Source organism: Oryx dammah, unplaced genomic scaffold, assembly GCF_014754425.2.
Source record: "Oryx dammah isolate SB20612 unplaced genomic scaffold, SCBI_Odam_1.1 HiC_scaffold_29, whole genome shotgun sequence".
Classification (NCBI taxonomy): Eukaryota; Metazoa; Chordata; class Mammalia; order Artiodactyla; family Bovidae; genus Oryx; species Oryx dammah.
In genome coordinates this window covers 91,397,022-91,419,002 of record NW_024070213.1, presented here as the reverse complement: position 1 = coordinate 91,419,002, position 21,981 = coordinate 91,397,022, and the positions used below count along the sequence as shown (strand labels likewise).

The 21,981-nt window shown below is 46.0% G+C and overlaps 1 protein-coding gene and 1 long non-coding RNA gene across 6 annotated transcripts; one reads left to right on the top strand and one right to left on the bottom strand.

The window, feature by feature from the left end:
- Positions 1 to 487: 487 nt before the first annotated feature.
- On the bottom strand, positions 488 to 20,596 carry COPZ1 (COPI coat complex subunit zeta 1). 5 transcript variants are annotated; one of them, XM_040234385.1, is made up of 10 exons: positions 20,528 to 20,569; positions 17,861 to 17,917; positions 8,810 to 8,878; positions 7,469 to 7,587; positions 6,741 to 6,832; positions 5,537 to 5,592; positions 4,155 to 4,232; positions 3,945 to 3,996; positions 2,695 to 2,733; positions 488 to 2,115 (listed from the first exon to the last, which is right to left on the bottom strand). In XM_040234385.1, exons 3-10 carry the CDS (start codon positions 8,833 to 8,835, stop codon positions 2,053 to 2,055), a joined length of 525 nt encoding a protein of 174 aa, XP_040090319.1. In that variant the 5' UTR covers positions 8,836 to 8,878; positions 17,861 to 17,917; positions 20,528 to 20,569; the 3' UTR covers positions 488 to 2,052. The 5 variants fall into 5 exon arrangements, with proteins under 5 accessions (XP_040090319.1, XP_040090318.1, XP_040090316.1 ...); XM_040234384.1 differs by lacking the exon at positions 17,861 to 17,917 and having other exon boundaries at positions 20,528 to 20,596; XM_040234382.1 differs by lacking the exon at positions 17,861 to 17,917 and having other exon boundaries at positions 7,469 to 7,550; positions 20,528 to 20,590.
- LOC120858364 lies at positions 4,183 to 5,779 on the top strand. Its single transcript, XR_005719846.1, has 2 exons — positions 4,183 to 4,349; positions 5,515 to 5,779. It is a non-coding gene; the product is annotated as an uncharacterized LOC120858364 (long non-coding RNA).
- Positions 20,597 to 21,981: the final 1,385 nt, after the last annotated feature.

Below are 21,981 nucleotides of genomic sequence, written 5' to 3'. Positions count from 1 at the left end.
GGGGAAATGGCGAGGAGAGGTTATTTACACCACCGTCCTGACCTTCTGGAGCAGTGCTGGCTCCGATAAATAACCCGCTCAGCGCCATTTCGGAGCGGGAGAGGGAGGTGCAGGAAGGGAGCCGGGGCTGCAGGCAAGCCCCCACGCAGGTGCGCGTCTCTGGGTTACTAATGGCTGAGGCGGGAGCAGGCAGCTGGCTTTGGGGGTGGTGGGGGGAGCACTCCATTCCCTGGGACTCCCACTGAGAAAATACCATCCCCACCCCACCCCTGGCGCCAATTTCCAGGAGAGTGGACGGAGAGATGCCAAGGAGGCAAACAGCCCCGTAAATTAGGGATGGGGGGTGGGGGGGCAGAATACTGGGGAGTCTCTGAGGTAGGAAGGAAGAAATATTATAAGATGGGGAGCAAGGGGGGGTGGTGTTTAGAGGAATAGGAACAGCTGCCGAAAAGAGAGGAAGAGGAACACAAACATCACACAAAGGCAGTTTGGAAAAAGAAATGTTTTATTCCTCTTTGCACAGAGCAGAATATGAAGGTGGCTACCATCCTGACTCCACATATCTCTTACACAGAAATGCCCCCTCACGGATGGATGCCCAGTTATCCGCCCACACTCTTGGAGAATTGGCAGTTAGTCGGTGGGGCAGAACTCAAAGTCTCAGGAATATTTCTTGAGACCTTTTTTGTGGGAAGTTTTGGATCAGGGGAGAGATGAGACGAAACAGTGGCTGTTCCTTCCTCTGTCTTCCTGGGGGAATCCAAATCCCCAAGGTTTTCTGAAGAAAGGCGCCTCTCTCAGTGACCAAGGGAGGGGAGGCGCCCCAGACCTACTGCCTGGATGTAAGGCTGAGGCAGAGAGAGGACAGGGTTAAGCAGCAGACACAGACTGCAGACCCAAGGCAGAGGAGTGAAATGCATGTGGGGGAGAGAAGGGGCTGAGAGAGCCCAGAGGCCCAAGTCATAAATTCCACCCTGTCCCTGTTCTGAGCAGAAACTCTCCTTCCCAAGACTAGAATGGAGTTTTAGTTCAGGGACTGGCTTTGCTCCAGGGCACAGAGAGGACAAGCCAGGCGGAGATCCCACGGGGAGTGAAGGTGGAGAGTTAAGGTACTGGCCCAAGAGACAGACCCTCCCACAACGGACACTCACAGACCACAGAAGTCTTGAAGTTACAAGCCAGGATCAGGGTTAAAAAAAAAACTCAGCTGTGTTTGAAATAAAGAATTTTATAGGCCCTCTCCAATAAAATTTAAATCACTGCTTCTTCCACACTGTCCCCTGCCTATGAGTTGTTCCCAGTCTTTTTTCCCAAGGCTGGAGACCTGGGCAGTAAGAAGAAATGGGAGAAAATACCAAGCCCAGCCGGGCTGTGGCAGAGACATGATATGCCTCTCCCCACCCTCACTCATTCTATAGAAAAGAATTCCCTTTCCTTCCCCTGCTGGACATACGGGCTGCTGGGATAAAGGCAAAGGGAGGAAAACACTCAGCACATTCTTCTGCTTTGAAGCGTAGCTGCAGCAAAGGGCACAGAAAGAGGAGAAAATACAGGGGGGCCTAATCCAGGAGAGAAAGGAAGAGGGTGCTGCCCCTGCCCATGTCCAAATCCACTGAGAGCCCGACTGACTCCCAGAACTGCCAAAAGGAGGGAGAAGGAACGGGAAGTGTATATGGGTTTGGGGTGGGAATGAGGAGGCAACAACAGACAGGATGGAGATTTAAGGATCCCTGTGATCCCCGAGATGACCCTGAGAGCATCATTTGGGGGACTGCACGACAAGTCACAGCCGACGTGGATATTTTGAGGGGGTGAGGAGCCAGGAACAGTGGGGTCTTCACCGAAGGAGGGACCACTTGATCTGTTCTTTGGCTGACTGTAGCACCTGCAGGGACAAGGGCGGCATTGAGGGGCTTGCTGAGGGGCAGGGTGGGGGTGGGGATGGGGCTCTCCTTCCCCTCACTTGCCTTCCCTGTCCTTAGAAGACTGGCAAATAGAAAATCCCCAAGGGTAGAGGGATGGGAAGAAGTTCTCTAAGGCCCTAGAGGACTGTCAGTTTGGGAAATTCCAAAAAAACTCAAGTCCACTGGGGGGATGAAGAGAGAAGAGGTATACCTGGGAGGAAAGAAAAAACTGGGGGTTACTGGACACATGTTAAAAGGAGGGGGGTTACCACATCCAGATGGACTTCTTGGTGAGAATTCCAAGTGGGTAGAAAACAGAATCCCTCCCTGCACCTCCCCCGCCCCCATCAGGTAGACAATCTATCTGCAAAGTAGCAAGATGGATCTGCAAACCCTGCATGCATATTCTAGAGTTTGCACTGCCAGCTTAGCCCTCATTTGAATAATAAGAGAAAGAGAGTGTGTGTGCATGCACACAGACCATCTGCTTAAGGCAAGCCTCGGCTGAGGAATAAATCACTGAATGAGGCATCAGGCAGGGAGGGTTTGAAGGGTGTAGAGCAAGGCTGACAGCCCCTGCTCATAGGAAAGTGGGATAGGAGTTGGGATGGGTAGGGAGCACTGGGCTGTATGAGCCATGAGCCCCAGTTCTCAGGATTAAGTGGGAGCCAAAGAAGACGTGTCTTCAGTCTCTAGTCTGCTGAGTTCAGGCCTGGTGGGCTGGGGTGGAATGCTATGCTAGTCTCTTTAGTGACCTGGTCCCTCTGGAGAGGAGGAAAGAAAGTCATACCTGAGACACGGTCTGCTCCGTAAGGGGTACATCTTCTCCCTGTGGCACAGAGAGACAAGTGTTCAGTGTGGAAAAAAGCTGGAGTAAGACCTGACTGAGGTTGGGCAGTGAGGAAGGAAGAGGTAGTCTTTTAAACTGAAGTGAAGGGCACATGCCCTAACCTTCTCAGTCCCTCCTAGGGACTAGTTAGTGCAGCTACAATTTTACTTGGCCAGAGGGACTGTGAGCAAAAAAAAAAAACGGGTCATTTCATCCATCTTCTCTTTTAAGGCAGGAGGACTTCTTAAGATTTATTCCATTCCAGGTAATCAGCAGGTTATCTGATTCTCAACTTGGGGGTGGGAGACCTGATTCCCTAGTCAGAGAAGACCTTCCCTGAATATCAATATCGCTAGGGAGAGGATGAGGGGGAGCCCGGGGTAGTTTAATGGATCCCGCAAGGCCTGATGGGTAACGACAGCATGTTAATTTGAGAAATAAACTGCTGCAACAGCAGCCTGAGAAAGGAAAGGAGGGAGTCGGTTGGGGGGGTGGGGGGACCGTCTCTCTTGCCACACAGAGACATATGTTAAAGGAGAAGATTAAACTATGCAAATGGAGCCCACGGCAGTTAAGGGAGAAGATTTCCCATTACCCGGCACTGTCAGCCTTCACTCTGGAGGTCAGAGCCGGGACATTCTGTGAGTGGGAAGATTGGCTTTGCTCAGGCCTCTCTGTAGCCCTACAATTTGCTGGTAGGCTCTCTCTGTACCTTGATGACTTGAGGCTTTCTATGGTTAACTCAGAAGCCTCTTTCTGGTACCACTGGCATCAAAGAGGACAGAGGTTCTGACAAATAAGTACTTCCTGATGGAGAGGTGCTGTCCTCAGTTTCCTGAGACTTTAAAAGATAAGGAAGACACACCTCTGCCTCAGATGATTGGATATTCATTCCCCCAGGAAGCAGCAGCCAACCTCAAAGTCCTTTATCATTTTAGAACCATCAATATTCAAGTTCCCTTTAGTTCATCTTTGATTTTAAAAGTATGTGTTAAATGTCCACTCTGTGCAGACTGTATGAGATGCTAGGTACCAGGTTAGGGGCAGAAACACCTTCCTTCTGCTTCCCGTCCTTGAGATAAGGACAATTTGAAAGGGAAGGAGACAGTTATATGTATTCTACCAGCCCCAACTCTTTAGATCATTGAGTAGATTTGGTCCTGGAGGATGAGTGGATGGGGGCTGTGGGGGACGGGCACAGTCCTACTTACCCTTAATGCCACCCGGTGTACCACTTGCTGGGGATCGCTTTCTAGGATCACCCTGAAGAGACACAGAAGAGACCACTGTTCACTCTGTCCTGAAGGACCAACTTACTGTGGGGGAACTCTAGTCACTCAGCCCCCTTGCCTCAGGACAGGGGCAATGGCCCCACCCCTTACCCCAGATCCAGGGAGGTCCAGGGAGGGCAGAGAACTCACCCTCCATCTACGATTTCGTCCACAGCCAAGAAGAGCCCCTCCATGTTCTCCAGCAGAGCTCGCTTTTCTACATTTTTCCTGAGTCCCCAAGAGAAGAGAAAACCCAGCCTGGGTGTGAAAGGGATCCTAGGACATGGTCTGAGTTGGGGGAGCCTCAGCTAGACCAATGTATGTCTCCACTAAGCACACAAAGAAGTGAGTAAGAACTTTCTGCCTAACCCATCCTAACACCCTTCCTACACTTCTTTGCTGAGTAAGGATCAGGAATCCCAGGAAAGAGATTCAAAATATACATACAGTCAATTTCTGCCTATTCAAGGGCTGATTTCCAGAGCTATGCTTTCTTTCCTATCTGCTATGATGCTGCTTACAACATTGCTCACGAACCCTGACATCAGTGTGTGGAAAAAAGGAAATCCACAGAGCTAACACTCAATCTAGAGGTGGCGGGAGGTGAGGAGGGGCTGAGTGCAAACTCTATTTGCACTCAAGCTCTGACAAGCCTTCTAAGACTCTCCTTGCTTCCTCCCCTCCCCCAGCCTCCTTCCCCAGCTCTGCTCAGGCCTTGAAAAGGAGCCCAACTAGGGGGCTGGGAACCGCCAGGGCCCAGCACCCACCAGCCTCAGATCCGGTGGTTGGTGCACATGGCCAGTCACATCCGTCAGTTTGACTCTTTCACTAGATCACTGAAATGAAGCCTATTCATTCACCTGGCTGAGAAATAAATCATCCCCTTCCTGAGGAAATCTGAGCCATTCACCCTGCTGATTTTGTGGGGCTGAGAGCGCCTGCTGTTCTGCTCTGTCTGGATGGATGTCTGTACTGGGCTCACTGGGGAGCCCTGGATGCTTTCAGGAAAAGTATCTTATATCTCTTCTACGGCCCATCTACGTGGGGAGTAGAGGATGGCGGGGAGGTAGATGGGGAGGAGAGGGTAAAAGGCACATTCTTCCTGTTCTATAGAAGGAACAACTAAGGGCCACACATGAAAAATTAGGAGTGGTGCCTCCATTCCCAAGGTGCTGATGTCGTATCCGGGACACTTCCCGATGCATGCCCTTTCTCTATCTTGAATGTAAAGAATGAAGCCCAGGAGAACACTGTGAGGTGCTTGGAGCTCTGACAGAGCCATGGCAGGATGTGACAGCAGACAGAGGCAAAGATTCTGCTCTCTCCCAATCCTTTTTCTCAGGAGAATTATTCCACAGGAGTAACACACTCCCCCATCCAGTCCTCCCCATCAGTGTAAATTACTCTGAAATAATAAGCCCAATTTCTCAAGGTAAATCAACTCCTTGCAGCCTCTGTTGAGCCCCCACAAATCCCTGGGCCCGAAGAATAGTGACTCTCTCCCAAACAGATGTCAAGAATGGCCTGCTCACCTCAGCATCTGGCTCAATGAGTCGAAGAGGCAGTTCAGAACAGTCATGAGCATCAGCTATTTGGAGACAGAAGAAGCAGAAGGATAAAGTTCAAGGGCCCGAAAGCTGCTACCTGAAAACAAAACCCTCTAACTCATTAAGGATCAAAAGACACAAGCTTTCACAAAAGACCAACAGCATATGGTAGAAGTGAGAGTAAAACAGGAAGACGACAAAAATAAATTCTGCTTCATGATCTCGTAATTTGAGGTCTCTCTTTGACCAGACTGTTCAAACAGAACTTTCCTGTCAGTCTTTTGCATGTATTTCCCAACTGTATATGTGTTACCCTATGTCTTAGAAAAATCATTAACCAAGCAATAGCTGAAGGTGGTTGTCCAGACAGCACGGACTTTGGAGTCAGACAGATCTGGACTTAAATCCTCGCTGAAACATTTCTAGATGTGTGACCCTGGGAAAGTTATCAGGTTGAACCACATGAAACAGCCACTTCTGTAGTCCAACAGTGGTCAAATGTAAGTAATGTCATACAGTTCCTCAAGGTTTAGTTTAATCATCTATCAAACGAGGGCACTAGTGCCCAAAACTCATAGAAGTGCTACAAGGTTTAAATAACAATGCATTCTACAAAGCACTTACAGCAGTAAGAATTCAGTAAGAACTGGTTTTCTCAAACTGTGACTTTTGCCTCAAATTATGTGGAGGCTTATTTTTACTTATCTATTCTCCTTAAAGTTGTGACCTGAGGTAAATAGTTTTTCCTACATATGGCAAGCAGGTTAGGGCTATACCCAGTCTTCAAAGAGCCACTCAGACTATATGGCTTCAATATGACCCGGAGTATTGCCTAATTGGCCCAAACTCAGACAGGTGTGCCTCATTCACAGGTAAACCCTGGTCACAACTCAGAAATCCATCTTAAAAACACTATGCAGGGAAGGCCATTGATACTGTATGTTACTGTGTTATCAAAACATAGACGGTGTGTCCTACGCAGACACAGAGAGAAAGCTGGGAAAGCTTCCATTCCAGGTTGATTTAGTTGCTCGGCCATGTTTGTGAGGCTGACATGGATCTCGGACAACTTCATCAGCCAGTCAGAAGCCAAAGGCACACGGCAGTCCTTGGGCCCAGAACCAGTCACAAGGGCCTGCCAGCAGTTCAGGAGGTGAGAGCAGAGATGGCAGAGTGTGGGGATTCTCACCTCATTTTCATAGGAGCTGCCGATCACATAGAAATAGAGATCAATACTGCTTTTGTATACCACTGTCAGGCCTTCCAAGAGGGCAATTTCACCTGTGGGGATGGGTGGGGGGAACAAAGGTGGAAACAGTGGGTGCTCTGAGACTTAGAGGTAGGGTAGAGGGACTCACCGTGAATTAGTATTCAGCTACGTGGGGCTGACGGAAGGTGGGTCTTAATGGCCCCCAAAAAGACCGAAGTTGACCTGCCTTTTCTTTTCAGGTGATAACAGAAGGCAAGTATAAATGGGGGAGTCTAAGCATCTTCTTCTCTAACTGCTCCCCGCCCCTACTACCCTTATTTCCCTCCTTGCATATGAGACAGGATACTAGTCGATCCTTCGGAGGTGAAAATGCAGAGCGGTCACCTTTACAGACTTCCATTTACCTGCCCTAATGGATGCGGTACAATAAGCAGAGCTGCAGTTAAATTTGTCAAGTGAGGCTCATAAATCCAGGGACTAGACAGGTAGCTAACAGCCAACCTTCTAGCACGGTATTCCCGCGTGAGGTACACTCACCTCCCCATTACATTTCTAAAGAGTTTATTATATGAGGGGAGGAGGAAAAAAAGAGAAAAAGGAGGCAGAGTCATTTTATCCTTGCTCCACAGTCCCACTGCTGCCCCCTTCCCGCTGTGGCTCCCCCCTGGCCACCCACCACGGGGAGTAGTGAAAGGAAAACGACCTACTGTCAGTCCGATGGGTCTTGTTGAAAATGTTCTTCTCAAAGGCCTTTTGCTCCTTGACACTGGGGTAGGTGTCGTCATAGTACTGGTCAGAGGGAAGGAGATGGGTTGGGCTGTTAGAGCTAGAAGCCCAGGATGATTAGTGACTGTTTTGCCCTGGGTCTTGGATTTCTCCCCTTCAAGGGATGGGGTGAAGAGAAATACTGACAGGAAGAAGGGAGAACCATAGAGGTAGGGAATGAGCAGTGAGTAATCGGATAGAAATCAAACTTTTTAAGGACCCTGCTCTAAGCCACCCTACCTCATGGTTCCCAGGTTGGAAGGGCAAAAGGCCTAGAAGCCCTGTGAGGAGGCTCTGCCCCATCTGTACACCAGGGCAGCAGCCCTGAGGCCATCCCCAGGTACCAGGTCAGGGAGCACTGCTAGGGAACACAGAAGGCACCAGCCCTCACTCACTGAGCAAAGCTGAGGAATTGGGAAGGGCTGCAAAACTCTCCTCCATAGAAGGATAAGCTCTGCCTGGGCTCTCGGCTCTCTGCTATTTTAGCTTCCTTTCCAGCAAACTCAAAGAAGCGGGAGGCAAGCTAGCACACCATGGAGCCCACTCCCAAGCTCTCCCTGGCACGGGGGCGGAGATGCAGGCTGCTAAATCGCTCTGCTCTTTAGGGGCTAATCCGTCGCAGTCAGCTGAAGACCTATGACAGGTCTGGCATTTAGTAACTGGATAACTGTTTCAAAAGGTGTCCTGCATAGTTACATCCAATTACAGGGAGGAACAGCTGGTGAATTCTAAACTAATCTCTACCTGCTGATTGATTTATGCGATGCTTGCCCGGAGTTAATACACCAGGGACAGAAAAAATTTCTCTAGGAGGGGGAGAATATGGAGAGAGAGGAGAGGGGTGTCCTTCCTCTTCTCTTTCAATGGATCCAAAGTTAAAACATTGGACCGGGAAAGTCAGGAAGTAGCAAGCTTGGTGGTGACTGCGGATGTAGGGCTGGAACCGTGGAACTACACGAGAATTCCCTGGAAAAACTCAGGCAGGATGATGGGGTAGAAGGAAAAGGACAGGGGTGATAGGCCTAGGCAGGCTGCTGCTTACATCCATACACTTCTTTGTTCAGAAACCAAGCTTTTTTCTCTTCTGATGTTGATGACAAAGTATAAGGATGGGTGGATAGGGAAGCAGGGCAACTAACAGATAGGAGCAGTTTAGGTTTTATCTGGAGTAGTCAGATAGAAGAATTCTCAAAATTATTTGTGGATGAATAGGAGTGAATGGGGCCAGTCCCAAGATCCAAAACTCTGTCTTGCTTCTCAACTAATCTGAAAGGGAATCTCACCTTGGCAAAAAGTCGATCTCCATCATTGTCCAGAATCAGGATGGCTTTGACGGTATACAGGGAGGGTTCCTGAAGAGATACGAACACATCTTCAGTCCTGAAGGCTCTTGCCACCACTCACAAACCAGATACCTTCTCCTAATCCTACTGGGGCTGCAATGGGTTAGAGATGTCTCTGTATGTCCCCATCCCAACCTGGTTAGATTTTGACATTTGCCACTGAGAATGACTGAGAGACAAATGAACTGAATTGAGGGAGGGGACTTTTCAACAAAGGACCCAGAGCAGTGCCAGAAAAACAATTTCTATGAGCCAGACTCACAGAGGGCTTAATCAAAGTAGGTCATGCTGTTATTCCCAAATATTATGCTATAGTTATTTTCCAAATTACTCTCCCTCCTCCTTGGTCTCCCATGCACAGGTGGGTATAGAATGTGACCAGATTAATTAATAAGCACTGCACGGGGCTATAGGAAAACAGGGTTGAATGCCCTAGTGTACTTGGAAGTTGCTGCAGTGGCAATGCAGAGGCATAAAGCAAGCCTTCCCTAAACCACCCACTCACTGAGCAGAGGGGAAGGAGCAGGCATGCGCACATGTACACACTCACACACAGACACACCAGTTCTGAATGCAGCCCAGGGAGACATCCATCTTCTAAGACTTCTCCTAGGATCCCAACTCCTCTACTCTACCCTGACCACCACCACTTAACTAGCCAAGACAAAAAACAATCTGAATTTGGGGTCGTTAAGAAGCAGTAAGAAGAGGCTCCATCTAAGAGACACTGTGAAACCTGTAGATAAGGAGCAGGAGAGGAGTGGTCCTTCACCACCAAGAATCAACCTTTGAGGAAACTGGCTCTCATTAAGAAATCAGGGACTTCTCTGGTGGCCCAGTGGTTAAGACTCCATGCTTCCACTGTAGAGGGCACGGGTTTCTCTCGGGTTGGGAAACTAAGATTCTGCATGCCACACAGCATGGCCACAAAAAAAAAAAAAGAAAGAAAGAAATCAAGAATCTCAGCCTTAATGGTTACACTCAAACTCAAAGCATATCACTTTGTAAAAGCTCCTCCACTTCTGCAACTTCCAGGGAACCAACTAACACGAAAGGAAGAAGAAGGGAAGGGAGGTAGCGGTACATGTATGAAAGTGTTAGCAGGCACACAGTCCTTGACTATCAACATTACTTACCATGCATATCCTTTCCTGTGCTATGAGACAAGGCTGATGCTTTGCTACCTCCATTTCCTGATCCTACTTAGGAAAACCCACAGCTCTCACAGGGCCAAACATATTCTCTATTTTCCAAGCATACATTTAACAAAGACCCAAAGGTGAGGAGGAAAGAATCGCTGCCAAGGATCTGTAGCTTCTACCAAGGTAAACTATTCTATGAGGCTCCAGGAGGTTTATGGTTCCAAGCAAAGAACCAACCTGAGCTCAAGGAGTTAAGAAGGAGAGGAAAGGGAACCCAGTATTTTGAGAACAGAGTGATGAAGAATGTAAGCTTTCCCCACTTGGATTCTTGAGGACAGAAAATTTTGTTTCATTCATTGATTTATTACAAGTGTCCAGAATAATACGCATACTAAATTCTCAATATTTATTGAATGATTATGAGAATAAATGAAGTTTGAGAGTAAGGTAAAAATTTATTGATGCAATAAGCATCTAGGGGATTTCTCTTATAATTAGGCTTCTGCATACAGGTAGATTTTTTGGTGTGGCCCTTTTGGGTGACATTACTACCAATTCATCCTCCTCTGATGAACACTCCTTAGAAATGCCCATGCTATACACATTACTTTCTGGAATACTCTCTCAAACTAAGGGACTCTGTATAGCAAAAGGAAGTCCTCTAGAGTCTCATCTAAAAGGTCACAAATACAGCAGCTTTCCCAACTCCTAATTCCCCACAGAATGATCTTCCCATAAGCAGGCTCAATTCTGTAGCAACCTGGATCCTTGATTTACCAACAGGGAGACACTCAGGGGAATGAGTTTCCTTAATGAAGGAAAAGAAGTCCATCAGGAAGGGAATTCAGAAGAAATTTTTCCCACAGCCTCTTCCCTGGAAATCTTTGGCTCTGTTCAGGCTATCTGCAACCTTAGAGAGCTTCCCAATGGCTTAAACGGGCATTGATCTGGCACAGGTAACTCGTGCTTGCAGCCACAGAGTCTGGCATCTCTAGAAAGAACCGGATCCCAAAGCAGAGGAAAACGGTTACGGCCATCAGCCAAGTCAGAGAGCCAGACAATCCTCTGTGGCCAACAGGGAAAGAGAGTGCCTAAAACAACTGGCAAAGAGGGGACAGACGCCTGGGTCCTGCTCCCGGCTCTTTTCAGTGGCTTCCTAGAAGGCGCCATCAAGGAAACCCCAAAATAGAAACATGGATCTTCCTGGGAAGGATAAAAGACAGGGCAAAGGCAGGGGAAGGAGAAGACCAGATGTGACTGTAAATCTGAAAGGGGTAAGAAGGCACTAGAGAAAAGGCTGGTCATTTCAAACTTCCAAAGGAACGACCACTCTAAATAAAGCCAAGAACTTGGCCAGAGCTTCCATGCTGCTTTAGTTCTCCACTCGGCTAGAGCCAGACTGGCAGCTTCTCCTTTACTTCTCCTGCCACCTCCTGACTACAGCTGGTTCCACTTCAGCCTGGGGCCTTTACCTCTCAGGAGTGTGTGTGTGGGTGGGGAAGGGGTGGGCAGGGGAGGGCCTGAAGTTCCTCTCATATCATAAAACCAGCCTGTTTAAAGGGCCCAGAAGCCACTCAGTTCAGTTCAGTCGCTCAGTCGTGTCCAACTCTTTGAGATTACTGATAATGTAATTTCATTTTAAGTTTTTCTCAAAGGGCAAGTTTATAAACAACTCCCAGCTACTGAGAAGCAGCATTCCTGGACAATGGACTAGGCCTGACCTTGTTAACACATTAAATGCTAATTATTGAGAAAGACCCTACACGCTTAGGGACACGTTCAAAGGATTTTTAAAGGCCTGTTCTTCCCTCCCACTCCCAAATGGGCAGCTGCTAGAAAGCTTTCGAGACAAAGTTCTGTGATGCACTGACTTTCAGAGAGCCACAGCCTGAGTGTATAACAGAACTTCACCTCAAATGCTAATGGTGACTGGAAATGATATACAGGCAGATTGGTCTGTGGGAGGTTGGGTGGCTCAGATTTTCATGTCCCTTTTTATTATCAAGAAAACTAGACTGTACTCCTCAGGAGAGCTGAAACAACACCGACAAGCAAAGAGACTGCTACAAACAAGTCTTTGATCTCAATCAGAGGCTTCTGAAGCTTGGTGAAAAACATCAACATCTCCTGGTACCCCCTACCCCAGCACACAGAGGACTAGAAGGGAAGAGTCATTCCTAGTGCTGCCCCCTGTGGGTCTTCAGATGACCTGCAGCTTCTTCAGGACTATAATTATTAGCAAAAATATTCAAAAGGCAGCGCTGGAGAAAAGCTCTTATCTGTGTATCTTTTAAGTCAAACTAGAAGAAATGGGGGCCCTGAAAAAGCATGGAATTAAGTCTGTTCACAATGTACAGTAAAAGGATACTCTGGGATAAGATCATGATTATGCCACCAGAAGAGGACCAGGGTAGTGTTTAGAGCAGGCAGACAAGGTATTTGGGGGTTATGACTACTTTATTTGATCTTTGGTGGGGGCAGGGGGGGAAGGCAGAAGGGAGGGAGCCAAGAAGCCTTTGTGGAGTTAAGAGGATGAGATCCACAAAGATGAAAGGACACAAGTAAAAAAATCTGGTCGAGATTTCTAGAAAGTTCTTCATTCTCTACTTATAAAGAAATCTTTAAGGCCATGCCAGAAAGTAGTGCTCTGGCTTGACAATAGGTCTCAATCAACTAGAAACAAGATGCTCTTTCCTTAAATGTATTTTATAAAGTAAAACCAAGACTATAAAAAAACTAGGAGAAATTTCTAGATACCACTCCAGCTCCACATGGCTGAGCAGGTATTTTGCTCCCTGATTCTGTGCCAATTTCTAAAATGAAAAGCTCCTCTAGGTTTGAAGGCTCCAGTTTTCCAGCCACAAGCCTAGGGACTTCAGATGAGAACTAGCTAAAGGTTTAGCCAGAGAAAAACCGCTTTCACATCCTACCCAAGGGTTTACTTAGATGCAGACAACACAGCTCAGGAAAAAAGAGGAGCCGCAGGTACCACAGAACATTCCCCAGCCGATATGAGACCAAATGTTGGTTATTAAGAGGAAAGTGAACCCAAGTGTCAGGAAGGAAGAACTGATGGCAGGAAGAGCCACCCGGAAAGACGCCTCCAATCTGACACAGAAACAAAACATAAAAGCACGGTCACTGGAAGTCTGCCACTACAACAAAAAATGTCTCTAACTCCTAAAATCTTTTATTACAGTCTGCATCAGCCATTAACTCAAGTCCTACCTTTCTCTGGGAGTCAGCTTTCTCACAGGAGAAATGAGAGGCCTGAGTTAGATCAGTTAAGGTTAGTAACTTTTTTGAGTTACATTAGACCTCCTTCGATAAGCTGATGAAATCCATGGACCTTGTTACCAGGAAAACACACATTCACAAATTTTGATGATTTCAAGGAGTTCATAGACCTAGATTTAGAATTACATGAGATTCTCTCTGAAGACAAAAAGACGGTGTGGAGAGGGGAGAAAAAAAGGAGAAATGAGTGATACTTTTGTAAACCACCCCCTCGCCTCTGCCAGGCACCAAATAAACATGTGTGTGGCCTTCATAAATAAATGATTGAGAAAACTAACACAGCCAGCAGGGGGAGCTAAGGTCAGCACCACACCCCTCCCGCTTTCAGTGAGTAAATCCAGCAGCTCTGAGACAGGCAGGACAAAGATAATCAGGTCCCGAAACTCTTCAGGAATGCAGTTTCAGGTCCCTTCTTAAAAGTCTGAAAGCCCATCTGCCAGAGAATTTTTTGCACAGAGGTTACACAGTCCCTAATTCTTCAGCTATTCTGGAAATGAAAGAATTACAAAAATGAGAGTCAAAAGTGAGGAGTACTGCTATGAAGAGATGAACTGAACAAGCAGAAATCAGAGTACTCCTCAGGTGTGAAATATCTGAACCCTGAGAGCAACATTAGAACTTCCTGCTTGCCCCGCTGGATAATCCAAGAGCCCTCATTTAAATATCACACAGCAAAGGGAAAACTCAAATGGGGCTAGATCTATTTCTGATGAGTCCTTAGTCATGATTTGTATCGTGATTTATTCCCCCAACCCGTGTGCTCCTGAAAACAAAAAGGTAGTCTCTGAAAGACTGAACTGACAGCCTCTGTGTTCATCTTTCAAGCTACTTGCTCCCCCAAATCAACCCTGAGACAAAATTGCTATCTTCTCCCCTAGTTTCAGCCTCCCTCTAAAAACTACACAAATAATAGAAAAGAAGCTAGAGAAAATTGGTAGACAGAGCTATCCAGGCCAAATGGCTGTAGATGGGGATGCCTATCTTAATAGTGAGAAAATTTTAAAGCCAAATAAGGAGACCAAGGTTTCATCTGCAGCATGTAAGACTTAGATTACACAATAGGAAAGACTTCCTGAAGAGATGGGGGTGGTCAAACATCAGAAGAGGTGACAGGCTTGGGAGTCTAAGAACAGAACTCCCCTAATAATCTGATCTGAGAGAAAGCATAAACTGTATAGAATCAGCAGAGAGAGATGTAAGAGGCTCTGGCCAGTACGGGGATCTCATCATGCGCATGGACTCAACCTCCCAATCCATCTTCATCAAAGCTGTCCATGGGCACGCTGCCTTCCATCTTCCTAATTACTCTAGCATAAGTGGGAAGGTAGGCACTGATTCTTTATCCCTGTTCCATCCTTTATTTGCTTCTCGGTTTTCTTGTCAGTATCCTGACTCTAACCAAGTCACACTGACAGAGTAAAGCAAAAAAACAGTAGCAAGTATCTAGCTGAAAAAGAGACCCTAAATCTGCCACTAGGCTCCCTCAAATATCTGGATAATTGCATTCATCCTCCCAAGGAAGACCTGGCTTCTCAGGGGTCTGGCTTTCTTCACATGGAGGCCCCCTCCTCCTCCTCTGACCATGTGACAGCTCCCCTAGACCTCTGATATAATTTATACCTTGCCAGGGACCAACTCTTTCCCACCACTGTGAAGGAGAGGGAAAAAATATATATAAATACGTCGGAAATCTATAACGAGGTCTTCTTGGAGGGCAAGACATGGGGAGAGTTAGAAGCAGCGTCAATTGCTCTTTGGGGGTTTTAGTTCAAGCCGAGGTCTGCTTCCAGCAATCAACCATTAAAACAAGCTGGCCAGAGTAACAGCACAGTTTATTCTGATCATTTAATTTGAAGTGTCAATAAATTAAACTTCAATCAATTAAACTAGGTGTGCAATAACCCAGATGGACATCCCGACACCAACATAATCACAATAAAAATTTTTATGGCTGCCAGGGACCTCACCGGGGGCAGTGCTGGCACTGCTCACGCCCTAGCTGAGAAATATATCTCCACAGTGCAGGAATGAGGAGATTGCTTCTCCTAACGAAATGGACCAGCCAGGCACCGGCAAGGACGCAGCTGGGAGAGGGGCACAGGGGACTGCCAGGAATGAGATGGGAGTGCTTTGGGGGCTTAATGTAATTGATACCTTTGCCCAGAGCAGGGGAAGGGGGCATTTAGGCCAAGTACCTCTACTGTTAGTGCCAAAAGAATTTAACAAAAGCCCCATTAAGATGATTCAGGAAGCGAAGGCCACAGAGCAATATGAGCCTTTAAAAGTCATTGATGTATTCTGCATAGTTTCCTCCTCCAATATATATGCATACTCCTGTGTGCACTCTGGATTCCCTGATTACTGAATGAGGCTTCGAATTCAGGATCTGGTCATTGTTTTAGGATAGAAATTTACAAAAGGGAGAGAAAGAATAGAATTAAGAAGTGTAGTCCATAAAGCACTGGAAAAGCTCTCAGAAAGTGAATCCAGAGAGGATTAAGAAAAATGAAACCTATGAGGAAGATTTAAAAATCTGGACTGCTAGAGTAATTCAGTTTTGATGAAAAAAGGGTACAAGAGGGAAGGTGGAAGGGGATACGTCATTATCTTTTAAGATTCCAGAGGTTATTAATGGAGAATGGTGACCTGCAGAGATCCCTCTCCATTCACAACTAACAGAGAACCAGCAGAAAACAGCAGGAAAGAGAAAGCTGTGTCAAGGCCAGGAGCATTAATATCAAGCACTAGGAATGGAAGGAGATGAAACGGTCTCTTTCCTTAGAAAAGAACCTGAGAAAAATTAGACAAATCTGCTTGAAAGGTATGAATGGACCACTTAATTCAAGAAAGAAGCGTGGCCCATTGTCAAGTACATAAACGAAGGGAACCTATTAGCATCCCCAACTCAATGCACCTGCTGTTGTTGCTGCTGTTCAGCCCCTCAGTCGTCTCCAGCTCTTTGCAGTCCCACGGACTGCAGCATGCCAGGCTTGTGTGTCCTTCACTATCTTCCAGTGTTTGCTCAAGCTCTTGTCTATCGAGTCCGTAATGCCATCCAACCATCTCATCTACTGTCGTCCCCTTCTCCTCCTGCTTTCAATCTTTCCCAGCATCAGGGTCTTTCCAATGAGTTGGCTCTTCATATCAGGTGGCCAAAGTATTGGAGCTTCAGCGTCAGCATCAGTCCTTTCAGTGAATATTCAGGGTTGATTTCTTTTAGGATTGTCTGGTTTAATATCCTTGCTCTCCAAGGGACTCTCAAGAGTCTTCTCCAGCACTACAGTTCGAAGGCATCAATTCTTTGAAACTCAACCTTTTTCACTCTGCAGCTCTCACATCTGTATGTGACTACTGGAGAAACCATAGCTTTGACTATATAGACCTTTGTCGGCAAAGTAATGTCTCTGCTTTTTAATACACTGTCTAGGGTTTTCATAGCTTTTCTTCCAAGGGGTAAGCTTCTTTTAATTTCATGGATGCGGTCACCATCTGCAGTGATTTTGGAGCCCAAGAAAATAAAGTCTGTCACTGTTTCCATTGTTTCCCCATCTAATTGCCATGAAGTGATGGGACTAGATGCCATGACCTTTGTTTTTTGAATGTTGAGTTTTAAGCCAACGGACCTGAGTTTGAGGAAACTCCAGGAGATAGTGAAGGACAGTGAAGCCTGGTGTGCTGCAGTCCAAGGGGTCACAAAGAGGTGGACACAACTTAGCGACTGAACAACAACTGGTATTTAGAAAGCGCCATAATCAGATCAAATTTCAAATGATGGTCCTTTTTGACACCTCCCCCCACTCTACTTTCCCTTCTCCTCAGTATCCGATGGCTATGTGTCTTGTAAAGGTGAAGACTGAATATACTTTGATCAGATTTTCCCAGAGGGCCAGTCAAACCAGGAAACAGACATGTGAGAAGGAGAAGCCTAAAAGAACTTTAGAAGAGGTCTGCCTTCTCTAAGAAGTGGTTTGTTAAATACTGGTAGCTCAAACAGTAAAGAATATGCCTGCAATGCAAGAGACTTAGGTTCAATCCTTGGGTCAGGAAGATCCCCTGGAGATGGGTGTGGCAACCCACTTCAGTATTCTTGCCTGGAGAATTCCATGGACAGAGGAGCTTGGCAGCATACAGTCCAGAGGGTCACAAAGAGTCAGACACAACTGAGTGACTAATACTTTCACTTTCATCCAGATACAATCAACATTTTAGCTCAACAGGAAGCTCAGGTAAAAGTCCAGGGAACTCCTTATACTTTTCACAATGAAGATGGTGACCCAAGAATTAGAAGATGCCACTGAGCAGAGAAGGGGATGAGATAAAAAGGAACAGTGAGAAAGGGTGATTCTGAATCAGATGGAACTATATTTTGTAGATCAGAATGTGAGGGTAGTGAGAAGAGAAAAATTTAGGGAATACCACCTGATTCTCAACCATGGTTCCACAACTGAAACACTGAATACTGAAAATTATTTAATACTATTTTTTTACTCCTCCCAAAGATAGTATAAAACTAGTGACACTGTGTATACAGAGAAATTAATTCATTACATACAATGATGTCTTACGGCATTAGGGCTTAATTCTCCCCTGGAACTCCACTTGAGAAGGGCTGGAATGGAGAGAAAGATACATAAGTCCTTAATTGGGGGCCCAAAATATATTGAAGATAGTAAAGAGCACACACATACAAAAATGTTGGGAAGCACAGACAAAGAGGAAGGAAATTACTAATATGATATTCTAAGAACTCTGGTGACAAAAACTTGTATTGGTACTTTGAAAGTTGGTACTCTGTATCTAACTAACGTTTTATATAACTGATAGTTGAATGTGCAATTTGGCATACTGAAGAGGAGGAAAGCACACGATAATAAGAGAGAAATACTAGGTCTGGGAGGATTAGGAGTCAAAAACTAATCCTGGTTTTGACTGTGCTTACTCGAGGAAGCCCTTTTCCCTTAATCTTTGTTTCCCCTTACACATCACATAGGTTCCTCAGGACAAAGAATCAGTAAGGTTTCTAAAGCAAACTTCAGGGATACCTGATCAGGTCAGCAAGGATCTGTGAATGAAGCATCTTAGGTAAAGATTAAAATGGATATAAGGAAGAAGCAGGTCAAAACAAACTTCATTATGGAAGCAAAGATTAAGAACTGAAGTAAGAGAAAATGTGAGAGGGAGAGAGACTTTCACATATAACTCAGGTCACTCTACACACAGATCCCTTGTTAAAAGGGCTCCTGGAGTATCATCTTCCTCACTCCTTTACCTATAAGCAGGCTCCCTTCTAAACAGAACTAAGGGGCAGTCTAAAATTTTCTTAAAACTTCCAAAGAAACCAATTCCCTAGAATTCATCTCAGTCTGTTAACTAGTTAAGAACATTGGTTAACTGGTTGGTACAGAAAATATCTTTAGTAAGATTTCAAAGCTTTCTACCTAGACTTAAACAAACCATATTTTTGGAAGGAACTAGCAGAAAGTGAAGAGGAACTAAAAAGCCTCTTGATGAAGGTGAAACAGGAGAGTGAAAAAGTTGGCTTAAAGCTCAACATTCAGAAAATGAAGATCATGGCATCTGGTTCCATCACTTCATGGCAAATAGATGGGGAAACAGTGGAAACAGTGTCAGACTTTATTTTTTTGGACTCCAAAATCAGTGCAGATGGTGACTGCAGCCATGAAATTAAAAGACGCTTACTCCTTGGAAGAAAAGCTATGACCAACCTAGATAGCATATTCAAAAGCAGAGACATTACTTTGCCAACAAAGGTCCGTCTAGTTAAGACTTCGGTTTTTCCAGTGGTCATGTATGGATGTGAAAATTGGACTGTGAAGAAGCTGAGCGCTAAAGAATTGATACTTTTGAACTGTGGTGTTGGAGAAGACTCTTGAGAGTCCCTTGGAGTGCAAGGAGATCCAACCAGTCCATCCTAAAGGAGATCAGTCCTGGGTGTTCATTGAAAAGACTGATGCTGAAGCTGAAACTCCAATCCTTTGGCCACCTCATGCGAAGAGTTGACTCACTGGAAAAGACCCTGATGCTGGGAGGGATTGAGGGCAGGAGGAGAAGGGGAAGACAGAGGATGAGATGGCTGGATGGCATCACTGACTCGATGGACATGAGTTTGGGTAAACTCCGGGAGTTGGTGATGGACAGGGAGGCCTGGCATGCTGTGATTCATGGGGTTGCAAAGTCAGATACAATCGAGCGCCTGAACTGAACTGAATCCCTGTATTTGCCATCTTGAAAGAGGGATATTGAAACCTGTTATTCTCTTTAACCTGATGAGGATTTGGAGGTGTACATATGAAGAGCTGAAGAGGGGTAAAAAAGGAACCTAGAGTTCCTTAAGGAAGAAGCTGGGAGTTAAATTCCTACACATTACACATACATATATATGTTAACAACCCCACATTTGAAAGGGGTGGGGCACTTTTGAGAGAAATGCTCAGTTCTAAAGAAGAGGTAAGAGTATTTTATTTTTTTGAACAAGCAAAAAGGATTATATGGACAGGGGAGGTAACACACCTCTTTAGTCACCAAAATTCTTACATAACCAGAGAAGAGTTGGCATCCCAGATCCTACAGTAGTAAGAATTCCCAAAATTTAAATGAACCGGGAAAAGGAGAACAGAATAAGAAATCTGAAAAAAGATCCCACAATCCAACACTAACTCTTATCAGGTATTCCAGAACTCTAATGGAATACTGATTCCTTATGATGACAAAATCTACATAGTAGGAAATCGAAGAAGAAAATAGTTTTTTTTTAAGGTCTACGACAGGGAATTATCAACGGAGAGTTGCACTGTGACAAGTTTTCTGTGATGACCAACACCTGCACTCTATTCTTACAATTTGAGGCGAGTTTGGAGATTTGGGGGAACTCAAATCACAGTATCATCCACAATGCACATAATCAGAGAGAATCTGAAGGACCCCAATCCAGTACGCTTATGATCCTCCGTGTCCTAAGGCCTCCATGTGCTCCCTTCAACTTTCCACCAACTCTGCCCTATCCCCGGCACAGCTTCCTACTCTAAACCGAGGCTTTAGCTCCGGCACTAGGCCACAGGCCTATTCCAGGGACCTGCAAAACGTTCGGACCCCGAGGATTACCAGGAACTCCCCTTTCTACCCCCTCCCACTCAGGCTGAACCCCGACTCCCGGCCCCCCTGAACAGTGCAGCATCTCGGGTGCCCCTCCAGCTCCTACCAAAATCAGCGCCTCCATCTTGCCCCGCAGCTGGTGCCGACGTGGAACCACAGAGGCAACGCCGCCTCTGATTGGCCCTACGTCCTCATTAGATCCCGCCTAGGATGAAAGTTATTGGACGCCCAAATGTCATCTATTATTTTATTGGCCAATCAGTGTACTAGTTTGCTTAGCGGAAGCAAGATGTCCAGCCAGAAGGCGCAGGTATTTGATTGTCAGTTTAAACATTCAATAAAACGACAAAACCTCAAGGCTGAGTGGAGAGGGAAGGTCAGAGGGGCGGTGTTGTTTCCATGGGGAACAGAGGAAGCGATTGTTAATTTTCAATTGGCCTGGCGGAGGGCACATGATATCGTCAGCCGGATTTAGTAACTTTAATTCGCACTCCCTTTAGGGGGAGCTGTGTCCCTTTGGCCCTTAACACTGGCGGGTCTTGATGCAATCCCACCGGAATCTTCATTCCGGAGCCTCCATTGGGTCCCCCGATGTCCAAGGTAGCTTTGGCAAACACTACTAGCTCTTCCTTCAGATTCGCTCAGATCACTTCAGCATACACAAAGTCTGCACAGTCATAAAGTAAAGCCACAAGATGACAAGTGTGTTACTTTGATAAAAAGAAGGCCGCTAGAGGTTGATTGCTAACAATAACAATCTACCCTAGGTGGAGTCCCAGACTTTGCTTGATCCAGGGAAGGACAAGAAGCTAGTGAGTTTTCTAAAAGCAGATTTTCTTTGGCCCGCCGTGAAACGGGATTTGAGAGCTTTGGATACTGAGGGACACAGGAATAAAGGGTCCAGGATAAGGAACGATGTAGGGAACAGGGTATGCGGTTTTCCAGTAGGGACAAGCCCTTGCAAAATGAGAAAAGAGAGGTTTACTGAATGCAGAGATTTCACAATAGGAAGGGATTTTGATGAAGTTTAGCTTTCCTCACCCTTCAATTTCTTGGTCCCTGACGTTTCGTAGGTCAGGGACACCTTTATTTGCCTTATATGTGTGTTAGTTGCTAGTTGAGTCCAACTCTGCAACCCCATGGGCTGTAGCCCACCAGGCTCCTTTGTCCATGGTATTCTCCAGGCAACAATACTGGAGTGAGTAGCCATTCCCTTCTCTGAGGAATCTTCCTGGCCCAGGGATGGAACCTGGGTTTCCTGCATCGCACTTGAATTCTTTACCATCTGAGCCATCAGGGAACCCCTTATTGCCTTATATTGTCCTTCAAAGGTTTTTGTGGGTTTGGTTTTTTTTAATTCCATCTCTAACAGTTATGTCTTTAGTAGCTCTCCAAAAAGAGTATCCAAACCCAGGAGTTTTTCTAAAAATTTCAGAGCAGAGTCAGACTGCCTAAGAGAAAAGTATGCTGTTGCTGCTAAGTCGCTTCAGTCATGTCCGACTCTAGGGGACCCCATAGATGGCAGCCCACCAGGCTCCCCTGTTCCTTGGATTCTCCAGG